Below are 18,384 nucleotides of genomic sequence, written 5' to 3'. Positions count from 1 at the left end.
GGAGTGGCCAAGCCTCACCAACTCTTCCTCCAAACAAATTTGCTGTAACTTTAGCCGCAATTTGGCCCTGAATTGGGAGCAAATAGAGCAGGTATTGTGCATGGGGAATAGGAGCGCTGCACGGATGTGTGTGTGTGTGTGTTCTGGCTGTGGGGGCTTTATTGGAAGGAGGAGGTAAGAAAATGATACCCGGTGCTTTCATGTGGGGTAAAGTAGGGCTCTTATCAGTGGGAGAGCTAGGACAAGAGAGCTGTTGCTACAGGAAACTGGAGCAGCCCTCACCTGCTTTGCATTTAGATAAAATAAACCCATCCAAGAAAAAGAGAAAGAGAGAAAGAGAGAGAGGTTGGGAGGAACAAATGTGTCATGGTGCATGTTTGTGTGTGTGTGTGTGTGTGTGTGTGCATGTGTTAGACCTCACAGTGTTTCCTTCAGTGTCACACTTTCTCAGGTTAGGTAAGTTGTCAGTAAGCACTACAATTAACAAGGGCATGCAGGACTGACCATGACCTTCCTATGAATAATAATAATAATAATATAATAATATATATATATATATATATATATATATATATATATATATATATATGAAAAATCACTAATAAACTATTTTTTTAATCTAAATAATTATTAATAATTGACGCATTTAATAGAACTACATCATTAAATAAATGGAGAAGAGAGCCGCTCCATTTTCATAAATCTCTACAAAGGTTGAGTGCATGTTGACAAATCTCCACTTTTGATGAATACCAGAAGGTGGCAGTGCAGCATCACTCAACTCAAAAGGAGCACACATGAACCCCCCCACCCAAAAAAAAGCCCTCCAAAAAAAAAAAAAAAAAAGATTAGCCAAAAAAGCTCTGCATGAGTTATTGACGTCCGTAATCAGCCTCTCATTTGGCGTATTTCTCTCCACTGTTGGCACCATTTAAAATAATCAACACCACTATGATGACTCAATTTCTGAATTCCAAGTAGAAGAGCTGTTGCGGGGTGTGTTGGTAACACACTTTTAATGTGCTAATTCTCAAATGCATTCTCCAAAGTGGTCATACCCCACTCCATAACTGCAAGTGCCAAAACGATATTAAAATCGGCTGCCAGAACTGTTGAGTCCACCCTCTTCCCTCTAAAATAAATAAATAAAGAAAGAAAGAAAGAAGTAAATAATAATACAACAACAAAAAAAAAAAAAAAATTTTTGAGAACACTTGACTGGTTTTATATTTTTCTCTCTAAAACCAGAGAGGTAGTTTTGATAGTTCATCATGAGTTTTTATGGCTGATGTTTAAAATCAAATTAATATTTAAATCGCTCGAGCAGCGCTTCATATTGGCGACGGACATAATGACTCCAGCATACTTGTATGTGCTAAAATGAACAAGTAGAACTGTGTTAATGGAAATCAAGAACTGGTACAGAACTAATAATCACACATTACATGAAGACGCACATGTACCTCTTAACTAGATGACTGTATCATAGGACTTTATGATAAAAATTACAGTTAGAAAATTTTGAAAGGTCCTACTTTTGAATTTTTTTATTGGCATCTCACATTTTTTTTGCATTTCTATAATTTAGTAATAAAGTGGAGGGGATTTGTACTGTCTTGAGAGACCGCCCGAAAGGGGAGCTATAAAAATCTACTATAAAAAAATAAGCGGGTCTGTGGGAGGAAATGTTTTAATTTTGTGGTTGTCCTGCACATTACCTTTTCAGATGTCCCCAGTGTTGAAACTGGAACACACGATAGATTGAAAAAAAAAAGAAAAGATGATTTTCATTGCATATCGTGTTACTGAGAGGGCACCAGGAGCCTCGGTGCAGGTGTGACGGTCCGAACCGTCTGCGTGCTGGACCCGAGTTCAAACCCACACAGGGAATTGACTAAGCGAGACGCTGAACAGTCTGAGGCTATTATGACTTACCTGGATGCACTCTGACAAAGCCTGCAGTCGAACGGCCGCAGATTCGGTTTCTGTCCTCTTCCTTTCAGTATGGTTTTTGTGGGATAGGGGGGTTATGGCTCTCCTCTCTCCCCTGTGAGGGGTCTGTAGAGGCCCCTGGTCTGGGCATCAGGCGGTGTGTAAGGGAGAAGGGTCACCTCCGAGCGGTCGAGGTGTCGACTAACGTTGGCCGTCAATCAAGCTCTGGCCCTCAGCTAAAATCTGAACTCCACAGAGTGCGTCGAGCGACAGGTTAAATAACTGCCCAGACATATGAAAACAAGATGGACACGGAGGAGCTGAGACAAAGAAGTGTCCTTTGTTTTTGTAAGGGAGAAATTCGTAAATGGTTCATTAGAAGTTTGTTATTCGTGAGCTTTGCGGGATTGAAAAAAAAATATTTGAGTGACATAAAAAATGCATTAATAAAATTTCCTTTTTTATTTATTACTTGTTTATTTATTTATTACATGTTCATTTATTTATACACACATACATATGATACATTGCATCAAATATACAATACAATAATTTATAGAATGTATATCATATGTTAAAATATACACAGTAATTTATATTTATACATAATATATTTTGTGACACCACAAAAAAATATTAATAATTAAATATGAAGCGTATTTTCCCAGCGTATGTTTCTTATTCTCATTTTTAAAAAAGTACCACATTTTGACCTTGGGCTATTATTGGAAGATTTTTATTTGGAAGCTTTTGCAGGAAGGGTTTTTTTTTTGGCGGGGGGGTAACATTGTTCTCCGGAATTGAATATCATAGTATTTTCTTTTCACAGCACTCTGAGATACAAAGCACAAAAGGAATAAACATGGTTAACATCCCTCTACTGCTGCTCAGTGTAGGATGTTTCACAGAAGGTTTAAGCAATGCTGAATTCATTCAAAGAAAGAACAGAGGACTGAATGATGCAAAGGAAGAAATATAGTTTGTTGTGTATGTGTGTGTGTGTGCGTGTGTGTGTGTCTTTTCATGTAAAGCAAGCTGAATTATTGAAAATGATTCTTCTCCGCTTGCTGAATAGCTCTTTATTAAAGAAAAAAAAAAAAAACCCTGAAGAGAAGTAATATGTTTTTTTTTACTCCGTCTTTTCTATCGCATACTACATTCATGCTTAGTACAGGAATTATTTTGCTTTGAGCGTTATGCAATGCTTGTGGTACATGAAGATTCAACTTTTTGTTTTGATATGCAAATAGACATATATACTTTTGTAGATAATAATAGAACTATCTATCTGTCTATCTATCATTTTAAAATGTTCATTCTACACATACGTTCATGTTTGTTTACTTCTGCTGGTCTGTGTTCATGATAATGGATGGTGCTGGAGCAATGAATGGCTGTTCCACTGCACCACTGTGTATCTGTCTGAGTGTGTGTGTGTGTGTGTGTGTGTGTGTGTGTTGTTTTAAGAAAGAAAGGTTAGGGTCATCAGTAGGAGCCACTTAGCGCTGTAGCATCCTCACAGCTACTTACAAAGCTTCATTTTTGTAATACAAAGTGTTAAACGCTTTAAATCTGATATATAATATATATCATATATATATATATATATATATATATATATATATATATATATATATATATAATTATTATTATTATATATATTATATATATATTAGAAATATTATATTCACATTGTATTAATATTTGTTGTAGTAAACAATCATAACTCATCAGCTATTTCATTCTGCCATATTCGTCATTATCATGGGTGAATGAAATTGTCACACCCTGCTGTGCTTCATATTCAGTTGTAAATATGTTTCTACCAGAAATAATCAGTGTGTGGAAATTTTCATCTTAGGCTGGTGCTTTTTTGATGAGCAGTTACATTTTCCGTGGCATAACTGTGGGTTTTGATTAATAGCTATTACAATGAAACGCGGATGAAGTCCTAAGTTGGGGCTTGCGTATTTTTTATTGTCTTGTTGCGCTAATTAAAAAGGAGTACATCCATTCGAACGTGCTATATGGCAAGCATCAATTTCAGCTGATCGCCTGGAGTAGCCACGAATTAATATTGCAGCTTCACAAATTGCTGCATGCAGAAATTGATAAGATAATCGGCCAAGGATGAGGCTCGGACTATTCACAAGCCTATAAAGCTCGAGGTATTTACAGGAATAAGCAGCGGTGTAGTGTGTTCCTTAGCGGAGGAAGGGAGTGTAAACATTTGGTCATTCAGAACTCCGTGCGGTATCCGGCAAGCCGCTGTAGTTCACCGGAAGGCCAGCGGTCTGTCTGCGGTTTGGGTCTGAATATGAGTGTGTTTATATTGTGTCAGTGCACTACTTTAGAAGAAGGCAGCTGTTCTACAGGGTCGTCTGTTTTATTTGCCCCCTTCTCAAATAACAAACAGCCCTCATGGATATTTCTGCTCAAATATGATTTCAATTATGAATCAAAATCTAAATTTTGTGATGCCAAGCAGTGTGATGCGCTGGTTGACTTGTGCTTCAGATCCAGTGATCCTGAATTCTTCTTGAAAGGTTCTTATACTAGGACGTTCCTTATGTGTTTCTTCCGGGTTCTCCTGCTTCATTACATCTCCCAAAAACATTCCTGTAGGTAGACTGGCTATACTAAATTACCCTTAGGGGTTTTTACAGGTTTGTTTATGAATATGTCTTTCTAGGGTGTATTCATGCCTTACACACAGTGTTAATGAGACTCTCTCATAATCCAGACACGAATAAAATAAATATAATGTATTATAAATGTATAATGAAATTTAATTAAGTATATTGGATATTTCCTGAATATTGATATATTGATGTGTTATTTTAGAATATCATATATATATATATATATATATATATATATATATATCACTTAACAATATACTTGTCAGTATATATATATATATATATATATATATATACACAGTATATATAACAATTGCACATTTGTATATAATTTTTGTGAATTATAATATTTTTTCTTTGTATTGGAATTTTTTTTAAATAACATTTAAAAAAATATATTTATATATATTATTCTTTTTTATTTTGTTTCCAACAATTTCTTTTAAAAAGTAATGTTTAAAAACAAAAAAAAAGAGGAACATTTGAAGAATTTCTTCTTTTTGGTCTGTAATGTGAAAATGAAACAATGTGCAGAATTAGAGAAACGTCCAGTGTGTCCTCTCCACCATTCTGCTCTTTTGTGTCTTTTCATGTCATGTTTTTCCTCCTGTCTCCATCTCTCTGTCCATCTTGACAGCTCTTCATATTGGTGGTGTGGAACTTCGAGCTCTATATGTTGCCCTTGGCTTTGCTGCTCCTGCTGGCCTGGAACTATGTCCTCATCGCTTCAGGAAAGGACAGCAGACAGGGAGACATGGTGAGTGAACCTGCGCTCTCGCTTCAGTGGCGTCTCAGCCCTTTGTCGACACCGACTTGTTCCTTTAATTATAGTAAAAAAAAATATATATATAATAAAAAGAAAAGTACATTACAAATTGTAATGATAACCATTATAACTACTAATATTGGTTTCCAAATTATAGCTGGTTTAAATATTAAACCTTTTTAATAAAATTATAAATATTAATTTAGAAATTATTTAAATTATATGCTAGAATTAAATTAAATATCTAAAATATAGAGCAATTAAATATAAAAAATACAGTATAGTATAGCTATGTATAACATTCGAATATTAAAGTCAGTTAAATTATATAGATTAAATAAACTTATTTAAATCACCTTCAAATTTAAATATCAGACATTTTAAAACTGTCCTATAAATTGCAGCATTTGCTCAAAGTAGTATTTTCATGAAAAATTTCAAATATTTATTTACATATGTCAGATGTGCATCTATTTGATATTTTATGTAATTGTTTTAATCAAATCAAATTCTTTCCATCTCATATCTCATTTTTTTAACCACACAAAAGAAATGTTGAATAGGTTAAATATTCTATATAAATATTCAGTAGTAACATGCTGTATATTTTTTTAATTATAATTTTTGCTTACTCCAAAACCTCCTGCGATATTATTTGAGCACGGTGCAGACCTTTTCAAACAAATTAGATTAAATCATTTTGCTTTATAGAAATATGCTACATTTTCTGAGAGTCCTGCATATATTATGGTATTTCATATAAAATATGCTTCTTCTTCTTTTTTTCTTTTTTGAGTTTTCATATCATCTATGTCCATCAAAACAATAATAATAATAATGATAATAATAATAAAAAACAACAGTGCAGTGAAAAGAGAGTTTTAAATCACTTTCAACACGACTGCTCTGCTTTTTTCCTGTAGATGGCGACATTGCTTGCAAAAATTCTGAATCCAGGCCCAGAAATCTCCTTAATATCTTTGCATGGATATTCACTTGGTCTATTTATCTCCACTTGCTTTAATTTGTACTAATAAATCAAAAAAGAAAAAGGCTTGAAGTTAAAGACTGCATTTGCATAGTCAGGCGCTATGCACAGACCCCCTGCTTAATAGCTGTTTACCTGTTTTCCTCCTGCTATGCATCTGGTGTTAACAGTTAAGCGTGTCATTATTTATTCCACACGTTCGTACAAAGTGCTGGCCTGTGTTTCTGGTAACTGTAAACTAATCCAGATCAAGAGTGGAGGTTTCGAAACCAGGTGATGGGTCAAAGGTTATACCTTCAGGATCCGCGGATATAAAACGCACAAAGAATGTAAAAGCTGCGGCCTCACGAGCCCTCGGTCGCTTTTACACCCTATTGTTCAGCATTTTGACGACTGTAACCACAACAGATGAGCCACTCGTGAGGCTGGCAAGAGCGAGAAATTCCGCTCACTGACACAATAAACAAACACACACAAGCACATACACATGGGGTCTGCTTTTCATTAAACTGAAACCCACTGATGAGCTTGGCCACTTTCTCTCTCGCAGTCATTTAGGAAAGGAAGTTACTTTATTATAAACTCCAAGGGAAGGAACTGAAGTGTTTTTTTGTTTTGTTTGTTTTTTTGTTTTTTTACTCGAGGATTGTTCTTGTGTGTTATGTATATCCGCATGTGTTAATACTGTACATAGAAAGTGCATATCTATATACAGTATTAATTATGATTTCTCCTTAAGCACAACGGGGTATGCATTGTGTTATGCTTTGTGTTTTGTATTATTTTTCTATTTCAGTACAACATTTTGCAATGCTGTTAATATTCTAAGCACCAGCTTAAATAGAAATTTGACATTTTTCAATTTTAGAAATGTTTGCATGAATTTCTACATTTCTTTGTTCCACTATTACTTTAATGACTTTAATGCATTTAACAAGTTTGTGTAAAACCTGAGAATCAGTTTTAAAACATATCAGGTGAAGCATCATCTGAAAAATATGCTTCAATGTAAAAAGCATAAAATCTTAGCTTTCATACAAAGGAGTGAACAAATTTGCCTAAACTTAAAAAATAATGAATATGTAATACTGAATTTTTAAAATATTTCCTTTCTTTATTTTTTAACCTTTTTACTTCTACTTAAACTTTTTGACTTTCTGTATATACCTTTTGCTTTTTCCTGCATGCGTTCGATTACGCGACTGATTATATTATTTATAGTTGTTAAATGTTATGTAATTTATAATATTTTCTCTCGAGCATTTTACCCTACGTTGTTATTCTTCAGTGATCCAGCTGTGTAAAATTGTGTCCTTCTAGGTTTTATATATATATATATATATTTTTTTTTTTTTACAAGTTCTATTTAAAAGACCGGCTGAGTTAAGCGACAAGCTTTCGAAATATTCCCCTAGTAAAAGTTTGTCATTCATGTTTCTGTCACTTGAGTAGCGGTGCCAAGCTCCTGGTGGTTGGCAGGATATAATTTCAAATAGCACTCTGTCTAACTCTCTACTAAACCCACTGACACATAAGTGTAGGCTGCTACGGCGCAGCGGCCAGCCTGCCTCTCACTGAGAGTTAAAGAGCTGCCCAGCCTGTGAGTCCTACAGATATCCAGATATCTATCTGTATAAGCACCTGGGTGGGATATTATATCCCATAACATGAATATGAATGAGAATGCCCTCATATTGAAAGTTACACTGGGTTGGATGTGTATGTTTTGTGTGACAGTCGCATGCCGTCGGCTTGATGGCATGTTCTTATATCTGATGACTGCAGAGGCGAGAAGCGTTTTCTCACTCAAACAACTGCCATGAGACTTTCATCACTTACCCCTTTACTGCACTTTTCTACTTCTTACCACTGGGAACTCTTCATATCGTTCCAAGTTTATGGAAAACCTATTGCATCTTTGAATTAGTCAGCCTACCATATAATTCTTAATTTAGGAGGGCTGTTGATGCATGCTGTGTAAATCTTTTCCCCGGTATTTTACGACTACCCCCTGCTGTTTTGTTTGTGTGCGAGTCTATTTAGCCGATTTCAATACCACTGTAATCTGTCCATGTTGCAGTTGATATAGATTATTAAAAATGTGTCTATGAAGATGTAAGCATGCAAACACAACAGGCCATAAGTAGATAAAGGTAGATCATTTTTCTCTCTCTCTCTTTCTCTCTCCTTCATACAGTATACACACACACACAGAAATGGAGGAGCACATTCTCCATATATATGGTATATGGTATAAGTCTTATAAATGTGCCATGGAATTAACGTCTTGTTATGTGGTTTCCTCCATGCGGTTTCATGAAAGTCCTTCCGCTGAAACAATCAAAGAGAGAGTAGAAAAGACCTAGTAGCCACTGCCAGTTGTTTTAAACATCATGTAAAATTAAACCATCGCCCTTTGCCAAATGTCAACATTTGTAAAGTTAGGATTTTGCAAAAGCATGTTAAAAGCTAATTCTCTTTGGAGGACAAGAGCACTTAGTCCTAAGCCAAAGTGGAAGACGTTATGCAAAACCGTAATAGTTTTTTCAAAAAGCATATATAACAACAATATATTCAGAAAAAAACAAACTCCCACTTTCAGCTGTCATTTAATTAAAGAGGGTTGTTACCTCAAGGGTTGACACGCAAGCTCAACTCTTAACCTGTAGTCAGCTGACCCCTGACTCTCGTATTCTTTCCCTGTGCTCTCCATGCCACCCCTCCACCAATTACCTGACCTCTCTGTCAGAGCCTGTTATTGTTAAAAGCTCTTTTTAACCATCTGGGAAGGCTATGCTCTAAACACCAATGTATACTCTCAAACTGGTGTTTCCAAATGCAAGATGTTTAGCAGGTCTGAGAACTGTATAAGTAGTCTCCTTTGGTTTCTTAGAGAGGAATTTCCCAGCCACAGTGAATGCATATTATGAGGATGAATTAGGGGTTCAGAGGGGATGCCACCAACTTTGGATGCGAGTCAGACAGATCATGACTTCTGAACCAAGCCTGTCCATCATCAGAACAAAACTGGACCAGGTCTGTCAATCATCAGGAACCGTTTCAGAACAAAGGTAGACAAACCCCGTTGATCTGTAACAAACATGGTAAAAAATCTATACTCTTGTTCTTTTCTTGTGAAATTACATATAAGTTGTAAAAGAGACTCCTACTGGTGATGGTGGGAATTGCGCTCACTATACAGGTTAGAAAGCCACAACTTATCAACCCAAGCCAGTCTGACATCACCTGTCAGTGTCTGGCCCATTTTCCATATAGAACCAGTGATCCCAGTGCCTTCACTGACCTCCCCTCCACCCCCAGCTTCCAGTTCAGTATGTTTGGAGACCTGGAAGGTTTTGGTGGGGCTCCATAACGACCACTTGGGCTCAGTCAAGCGTTGGACAGCTCAGTTGGAATTGAGAGGAGCAGGGCCCGTGGCGGGGCCTGAAAGACCCACTCTGCCGAATCCACTGGCCCGGAAAACACTTTACCAGATGTTTCAAAGGTGTTAATTATAGCGAATTCTGCCAGAGCTGGAGAAACATAGTGACATCTCTTTCACCAGCCTGTATGCAATTAAGCATTTTAAGGTACTTCTCAGTAACCTTGTCAATGGTTTGAGGGCAAGGATAATGTACTCGTCATGCTTTTGTCTTTCTTTTGTGTCTTATTTCTGGCTGTTTTTCATGTCGCTGAAATGAAGCGTGGATAGGAATATGTGGTAGATGCCATCATGTTTCTCTCAGTTGTGTAAGTCATTTTAAAACAAAGGACTTGCACATTTGCATATACCTAAATGCCGTGACAAAGATATTCAAGACAAGGTCTGTCTATGCCACGAGGATTCAAAAAAAAAAAAAAAACTTCCATGTGGCATTGCTTCTGAACGCCGCAATACACAACTCGCTGCAAGTGACTGTGATGCCGACTATGGCATTGTTCATTGTTTTAAACACTGTGATGTAGACAGTCAGCTGGAAGACCTGAAGCTTCAGTGTCTCCCATGAGGCTTGATCTCAGGGAGAAGCCTGTCATTGATCCATCACTCTGTCCAACGTCCCATCTGACGTCAATGTGGAACAAGCTCCCCTCATCTCGTGTGGCCAGAAAAAAGAGCATCATGATAAAACACACCTATTGTTTTGATATCATATATATTTCATTGTTTGAGAAAAAGGTTGACAGTGTCTATAATTTAAACCATGTCCATTTTTACCGGATCCCACACTAAGGAGCTGCACTTTTGTACTTTATTACAGGTAAACAGATTCTTGAATAAAGTTTTTTTTTTCAGTTTCCCATCTCTTTCGTTTTGTCTGGTTTGAGCTGTGCTTTGTCTGTTTTTCTTTCCATTGTGTGTGTAATTTGAAAAACAAACCGCTTGGATGGAGCTTCATGAATAAAGGATAGGCTGTGTTTTTCCTTACCATCTTCTGGTACAGGTGGGTTGCTCTGGGGGGAAATGTGGAGCCTGTCAAGCCCACCTCCAGTGTCAATCACCGCACAGTAAAATATAAAGGAAAACTAAATGAGAGCATGTCTCACAATCGTGCTCCATGCTAACTCTTCTCTCAGCCTAGTGCTCTGGCTGTGGGCTGAGTCGACTGGGATGGCACAGAAAAAAAAACAAAAAAAAAACAGGGTGTGTGATGGCAGGGCCAAGAGAGGAGGAAGAGGAGGAAGAGGAGGAAAAGGAGGGGAGCGGTTTTTCAGGCCTTTAATCCACCTCAGTGCCACCACCTCTTCCAGTGATGCACTCCTGCCAGCAAGATGTCGAATCTCGTGTGCCTGGCAGACACGTCTCCGCTCCTCCGTGCCAGCCCCTGACAGGTGACAAAATCAAAAGGTCACGTCACTTTGAACTGGCAGCGTTTGTTGCCCCGCTGATTTCCCCCGTGCCAGTGTGGCTCTGAGTCGTTCACAGGCGAGGTTTGAAGCGAGGAGGGAAGCGAATTTGGCAGCTCCCTACACTTCATCCCTGTGAACTTTTGTACCTGAGATTTTGCTAACAATGTGGATGATCTACACATCTTTGTCATGGCTGCTGCTCTTGTTGTTGATGCAGCTGTGTTTCTTGCTGGCAGTGTTTTGTTTACAGAACACTGACTGTGTTTTTGAGGTATCCTCAGGGTCTATACCACGCTACAGATTAGAGTTGAATATATGCCATGGGATGAAAAAGCTATGATGAGGCTTCTTACTTACGGGACTACATGACCCGGGCATGTTCCTGAACGGAAGCACTAAACTCAGCAGCCCTCTGATCAGTGTGTTTGCCCTGTAAAGCTCAGCTCTGAGGAGACAAAGTGTCTCTGCCACACACAACAGCACTTAGTCTGACCTCCTATTGCTTCCTCTTATTTAGCTCTCTTAGCATACATAACCGCATTACGCAACCAGGTCCGATCGAGCAAAAACAGTGGTTATTGTTTCTCTAAATCGATACATTGACCAATTAGTGCTCCTCTCCTCTCAATCTGCCTCTTTTGCCAGGAGCACCAGTCTTTGACTTCAGCTTCTGCAAGGGTCAAGCCAGAGTCAGCCAACATTGGCATGAGCACAAGCCCTCCCTTTGACCAGCAGTGCTCTGACAGCCTGTGAAGAGGCTGTTTGGGCTGGAGGTGCTCCGGCGAGAGTCCTTATCAGCCTTCCAGGCCTGGGCTCTCCCGGGTCCCCCTGATCCACACGCCGCATACAAAGCAGGACCATGCCCCGAGCAGCTGGAGACGCTAGAGATGTCTTCCATTTCAAAGAGGAGCAAGAGGAGGGGAGAGGGGATAGAGGCAAAAAATAAAAGTATATATCTTCATGTCGGATGGGTTGTCTGGCTTGGGCGTCTATTCCCGGCGCACCTGTCATGGTGAAGGTTAGAATTAAAAGCACAGATAGCACAGTTCTTCCTTTGCTGATAGTGGAGGAGAGAAAAAGTGCATTAACCCGCCAAGATGGATGTCACAGAGCAGAGCTGGGGATGGTGCCAATGCTAGCTGAAAGGCCGGGCTGCAGAGGATCTTGCTCTCGGTCTCTTTCTCTCTCTCTCTCTCTCTCTCTCTCCTTCTGGGTGTCTGTCAGTAAAAGACCCACTCTGACTGATTCATGACCTTGTTTTTTTTTTCTTTCAAAAATGCTTTTTCTCCTCTTCATTGATTGCTAAATGCTCAATTTGCACAGCATGATTGATTGTCTTCTTCTCTCAAATAATCGAGACTAGCCTCTACTTAACCCTGCTATTGAAACCACATTACTCTGGTAGATTTGTACACCCTTTAGCACAAGGCATCATCAGTTCACTTCTAGCAATTCCTCCATCTCTCCTGAACCCTCCTTTTGTTTCTGCTCCCAGCAGCATTTACATAAGAGGCTTATGGCAGCATGCACTCTGCCTTTTAGCCAAGACAAAGGAACAAAAGCTATTGTTTGCTAAGTAACAATTTTTGGATGTCACAGAAAACTCATTTATGTGATGCAGAAAGTCAAAAAATATTTAAAAGAAATCGCTCTTCTTGATGGGATTGGGGAGAGGGGTATTTGGAGAAATTGCCTTATGTAAATAGTCTAGACATGACCTTGAAGCTTTTGATGTGTGATTGACAAGACGAGCCCCAAGAAGAGAAATAACGATCTGTGCATGTTCCCTCCTCCGGCAATGAAAATAAGCATGTGATATGGACTCTTTTTGGGCTCCCAGGGGCCACACATGCTTGATGGAGTGTTTTCAATTGACCGAGATAAAGTCTTTATATGTCTGCCAGCACATTGCCTGATATTTGTGCCCGCACCTCTGTATTTGCCTCTTCCAGCTTGGTAAATTATGATGAGATGTGTGTGAATAATTAATCCATCTACATTATCAGTACCGACAGTATTTTTGTTCTTTTAATGACAATAATTCATTGACATTGCATTTATCATATAAGAGGTTTTTTTTTTACCTAATACGCAGAAGTGTTTTACAGAGTTTCCTTACTTATTATAGTAAACAAAAATATTAAATTCTAATAATAATCCATAAAAACTGATGGTACCTAGGCTCTTTGTGTATCGTCTGAGCAGCATTACCATCCTTTCAGTTGTAAAATATTTCTACCCCACAAATTATCTGACATTTCTGTCATTAGCAGATTAGGACACTCATGTCAAAAGATTGGGATGGTCACGACAATTTTTTTTTCATTACTTTTCCTTTTCATCTATGAACCTATCCATTCATCTATTGTCTATAACACTTATCCTGTGTAGAGTCATGGGAAGTCTATCCCACTGAACCCTGGATGGGGTACCGAGCTATCGCTGGCCACAAGCACACTCAATCACACACATAATCGCACACACACTGCAGGCAATTTGCCAACAATGCCAATCAGCCTACAACGATGCATGGCTCTGGACTGAGGGAGGAAACTGGAGTTTTGTACCCACATCCTTGAGGTGTGAGGCAACAGTGCTAACCATTAAACCAGCGTTCAGCCTAATCAGGAAACTGTTATGGCAAATGCTAGTCTTAAGAAATCTGAAAGAGTATTTTTTTTTAGCTGCTTAATATGTCTTAAAAAGAGGCATACATTTTTTTTTCCCTAATCTGATGAACCAAACAATGTTGTTTTGGAAAAATAAAAATCAGTCCCATTATTCTGTTATTAAGAAATAAGTGGCTCTTAGTAATGAACTTGGTAATGAAAGTCCACCACACGTCCTTTTACCTCAATTAAAAAAAAAAAAATCAATATTCAATGCACACGTGCAGGCGTATTACAGACTAAAATAGGTATTTACAGGGGAACAGGATTTATTCAATGACATACTGATTTTCTCTGGAGACATGCATGCATAACTGGACAAAGCTTTATTACATTCTTAGATTAACTGAATAGTTAAGAATGAAGCCTCTATGAATAAAACTTTTTCAAGGTTGTTCAAGACCAGTTTCTTACAAGAGAATATACTGAGTGGAAAGATCTTTTGTGCTAGGGATTTGGCTGTACCACACATCTGGATGTTCTGCAGTGCTAAAAAAGAGAGTATAATTAACCTCTATAGCCTGAATAATATTGGTTCACCTTGAGTTTTCATAGTCGCCAAGCACAACTAAAATTCAGCTTAGAATCATTGTGGATGGTTAAGATGGGTCCTATTGGCATTTATGTCTATCACTTTTCTTCCTTATTGTGTGTCTTTTAAAGAAGAATTAAGTGCCCATAGGTTTGGTTAAGAGGGTTGGAGGGCACTTTACTTGTCTTGTGTTCTTGGTTCACTGAAGCGTGTATTTTACCACTGTGTCCAACCTCATGGTCAAGAGGATACAGATAATGGGCTTAGAAACTAAGGGTGATGCTCTAAAGCTTCACTTTCTTTCACACAGAATAGTCCTCTTTATGGACGTAGTAATGCCCGTTGTTGTGCACATGAAATTGATTCCCGTTTGTTTCTCTTCTATTTCATGCTCATCAGCAAGCGGTGGAGGATTTGCTGGAGGGTGAGGATGAGGACTTTGACAGAGATGACAAGGTAATTATCACTCGCGGGTACGTACAGTTTGCGGTCTGGTGCAGATTCACAGATAGATGACTGGCTAAAGAAGATATTAGTAAATGCTCCTAGATGCAGAAGGCCCTCAAGATGTCTTCGACAGTGTTTCATTTGCAAATATTTACCTTGCAATTGCGTAAAAAAAAAAAGGAAATGGAAAATAATAAAAAGAAATCTAACTTTGTTTTCAGTATGTTCTAATATCTTTTCTTATGCTTAAGAAATTTCTGAATTTTCTGTGTTCATGAAAGTTTTGTCTTGCTGAGCTTTGACATTTCAAGAACATCACAAATAGCACAAGTCGACAGCTGTGGGGTTTAAGTTTAAACTAAGAGCTCAAACGTTCCAAGGAACCACTAAGATGTTTCTTCATTCCCAGAATAAAGGTAAAATAATCAGCCATAAATAAACCTGGTTTGAAAATCACAATCTTGAGCATCTGATATGCATGGGAGGGCCGAGCTGATGCCTGTGATGGGAATTGAAGTGGAAGATTGAGGACTAACCACATTACGTGGGTGAATTAAGATATTTTGCGTTCTTCAAAATATCCAAACAGTCGAGTCCTTTGTATGTAAATGGGTAAATATAATACAGAGTCTTTTAGTGAAGGGTCATAAAACAAGTGTAATCTCTGAAATGTGGTTTGTAAAAACAGTCAAGATTATGTTTTAATTGCACACACGGCCGAAATGCTCATGCCTTACAAATCAATCTTTATCCATATATGCTTTTGTTCCCTAAGTGTGTGCAACTATGTATTTATCCAATGATCCAACTTTCCCACTGGAAGGCTATGGAAAGTCTCGAAAATACATTTTAAAAGCCTCATCGGAGCATATAGATAGATAAATAGAGCCAAGGTACTGATTATTAGCTGCTCCTGCTAGAGTTGTGTTCTGTATGATTAGGTGAACCTGGTTTGAAGTTGAAACAAATTAGGCTTAAACTTGTGCCAGCATGTGGTGATTGTTCCCACATTTTCATTTGTTTTGTCTGGACGGCTTATATCGTGTTTGTTTTACAATTACAATTACTCTAATATGGTGTCCTGGTCAGTGTTCATTTGCTTTGGCAAACCCGTAGAGCAAACACATGTTAGTCATGGGGCACTACATCACAAAAGCCATTTCACTCTTGAAGTTTTATCTGTGTTCCAACACACTGTTTAGTTTTCATATTTAGGAAAAGTCGCCGAGTTATTAAGTCGTGGATCTGCGATTATGATCATTACGTCATTAAGCACCTTTTAGATCGCTACTACAAAAACCTACAGGATATTAAAATTTGACTGCGCGCATATTTGAACTATTTCTTCTCCTTCTGACTGCCAGTGTCTCATTTCAGCTGCCTACATAGTTGAAAAGGGATATTTTTCTTCTTTATTTCTTTTCCCATTTGCCTTCCCCTCTTTCCCTCTCTTGTCTTATGTGCTCTTGATTATGACTCCTCTGACACTGTCCTGTTCCTTCAAAACCGGTTAAGTTTACTGTAGTTTCAAGGGTGAACGAAATATAAATGGAATTTCACCTCTCTCTCTCTCGCTCTCTCTCTCTCTCTCTCACACACACACACACACACAGACACACACACACACACACATACACACTGAGAGTCTGCAACCCTGCACTCTCATTACTTCTTCTGTTTGCTCAAATAGTAAAATATTAAGGTCAGGTCAGGGGAGGCCCTTTTTTACTGGAGGAAGGTTTCAGAGTAAAAAAAGGATGAATAAATGTGCCAAGGCCTCATTTTAATTGAACCTGAAGCATATGTTGCAAGTATGTGCAATACATCCCAGATGTTTTAGCCTGGCCTCGTGCTTGGCTCTTCCCCACCCTGCACCAGGCAGCTATTAGCTGCATAACCTTTGGCCCTGGGGCTAAATGGGGTATTACATGGCAAAAAAAAGTGGAGCACCTGCTTCCCATTGGACCCAGGACCTCTCACGGGCAGGGCCTGAGCTGCGGACATGTGTTTTCACTTAGCAGATTGTTGGGCGGTCGTGAAAAGTGTCTTTCTTCTGAGTTAGTGTAGATATTAGTTGCATACTCTCAATGAAAGTCCAAATTCAAGGCTAATTGATGGGGACACCTGAGTTGTTAAACTGGAGCAGACACCTGTAGGAAGGAACGGAAAATGAAAAACCAAGAATAAGCTCTTTCTAGGTCAGGAGAAAGTATCATGGAGTTGGTTTATCGGCCATATTGTATTGACTAAACACCTGCCCAGGTGAAATGAACACTTTGACCTAGAGGTTCAGATTTGTGGCGGAGCGTGACACTGAAATTTTTTTTTTTCCGGTCCACCAGATGTGGCATTGAAGTCAATGAGTCTATCAAGGCTGCTGTTAATGTTGCCTACATAATATATTGCTTTATGAACTCAGTAACTCAACAGGGGCTTTTTTTTTTTTGCTTTATACACCTACAAGATTCCCCTTAATACAAATACTATACAAGTGACAATGAAGTCATTTCTCCGTGCCAAAAGGCCATGCTCTATGCTCCAACATCACACGAGTAAGCCATGTGCTTGTTGAATTCTCCTCCTCCCTGCTGTTTGCCAGGCTCATGCCAATGTTTGCGTCTGTGTGTGTGCATATTGTGTTGAAAAAGCCTGTCTCAGGAGGACTCACTGTCTCCACCAAAGACATCATCAACCGGCATAATAACAGCCGAAACATCTTTAACACCTGCTCCGCCAAAACTAAAGTAAACACACAGACGGAACGGCAGGTAATTACCCAGGTGATAATGAGCTTCGCCTCGCGCCACAGTGTTATTGTTAAACCGCACCAAATACATACGTGCGGATTTAAATAGGAGCGCTGGGGATCAGCGCTAGGAGACCAAGGCTAATAGTCAATATGGCAGCACAGCTGTCTTGCAGTTGTGTGCATCTGCAGTTTGCCCCAAGGGTCAGTGGGTCATATTTGTTGTACATTGTAGTAAGAATATTGAACTTGGAACAGTTTTATTCATTCAATAATAGTCATAGATTATAATAGATATTATAATTACTATCACAGCTTTACTATACTAACACTATGTAATTAAAAAGGTGGTAGTATAGTAAAGCTAATTAATTACTATAGTAATTAATAATCAGGGCAGCACCATAATGGCCATGGAAATAATTATTATTTAACCCAATATTAACATAATGATTATTAGCAGTAATTATTTAGTCAATTTACTTAATTAATTAACTTTTTCAATCATTGTACATCAACTCCTTTAATCCTTTAAAGCCTTGTCTATCTATCTATCTATCTGTTCAGATTGATCCACTGTCACATGACTGTGTCTAAGATACAGTATGTGATGTCTAATCTTATCTCAGGTCACAACGCACTTGGAGTAATGCACTGTTTGTCCTCTCTCACATCCATCTGCTCACCGACATCCACAACTTGGTAATGTCTCTGTGCTTGACAACCCAACGAATGTACAGAAACAGGGTGATATATCAGGAAACAAGGTGATCCACGCAGGTTGCAGATGCAGATTGGTTGGATGTGTCCGATT

General features: G+C 38.5%; 1 protein-coding gene across 3 annotated transcripts in view; it reads left to right on the top strand.

Annotated features, from left to right (window-relative positions):
- The window catches only part of mctp1a (multiple C2 domains, transmembrane 1a), a 158,087-nt gene that overhangs the window by 115,622 nt on the left and 24,081 nt on the right, over nt 1-18,384 (top strand). For all 3 annotated transcript variants that reach the window (XM_053480893.1, XM_053480892.1, XM_053480894.1), the window contains 2 exons: nt 5,212-5,331; nt 14,777-14,833. In XM_053480893.1, the coding sequence (XP_053336868.1) occupies nt 5,212-5,331; nt 14,777-14,833 (177 nt within the window). The remainder of the gene's footprint in view (nt 1-5,211; nt 5,332-14,776; nt 14,834-18,384) is intronic.

The sequence above is a fragment of the Clarias gariepinus genome, chromosome 21 (genome assembly GCF_024256425.1).
Source record: "Clarias gariepinus isolate MV-2021 ecotype Netherlands chromosome 21, CGAR_prim_01v2, whole genome shotgun sequence".
Lineage (NCBI taxonomy): Eukaryota > Metazoa > Chordata > Actinopteri > Siluriformes > Clariidae > Clarias > Clarias gariepinus.
This window is presented reverse-complemented; position numbering and strand designations above follow the sequence as displayed.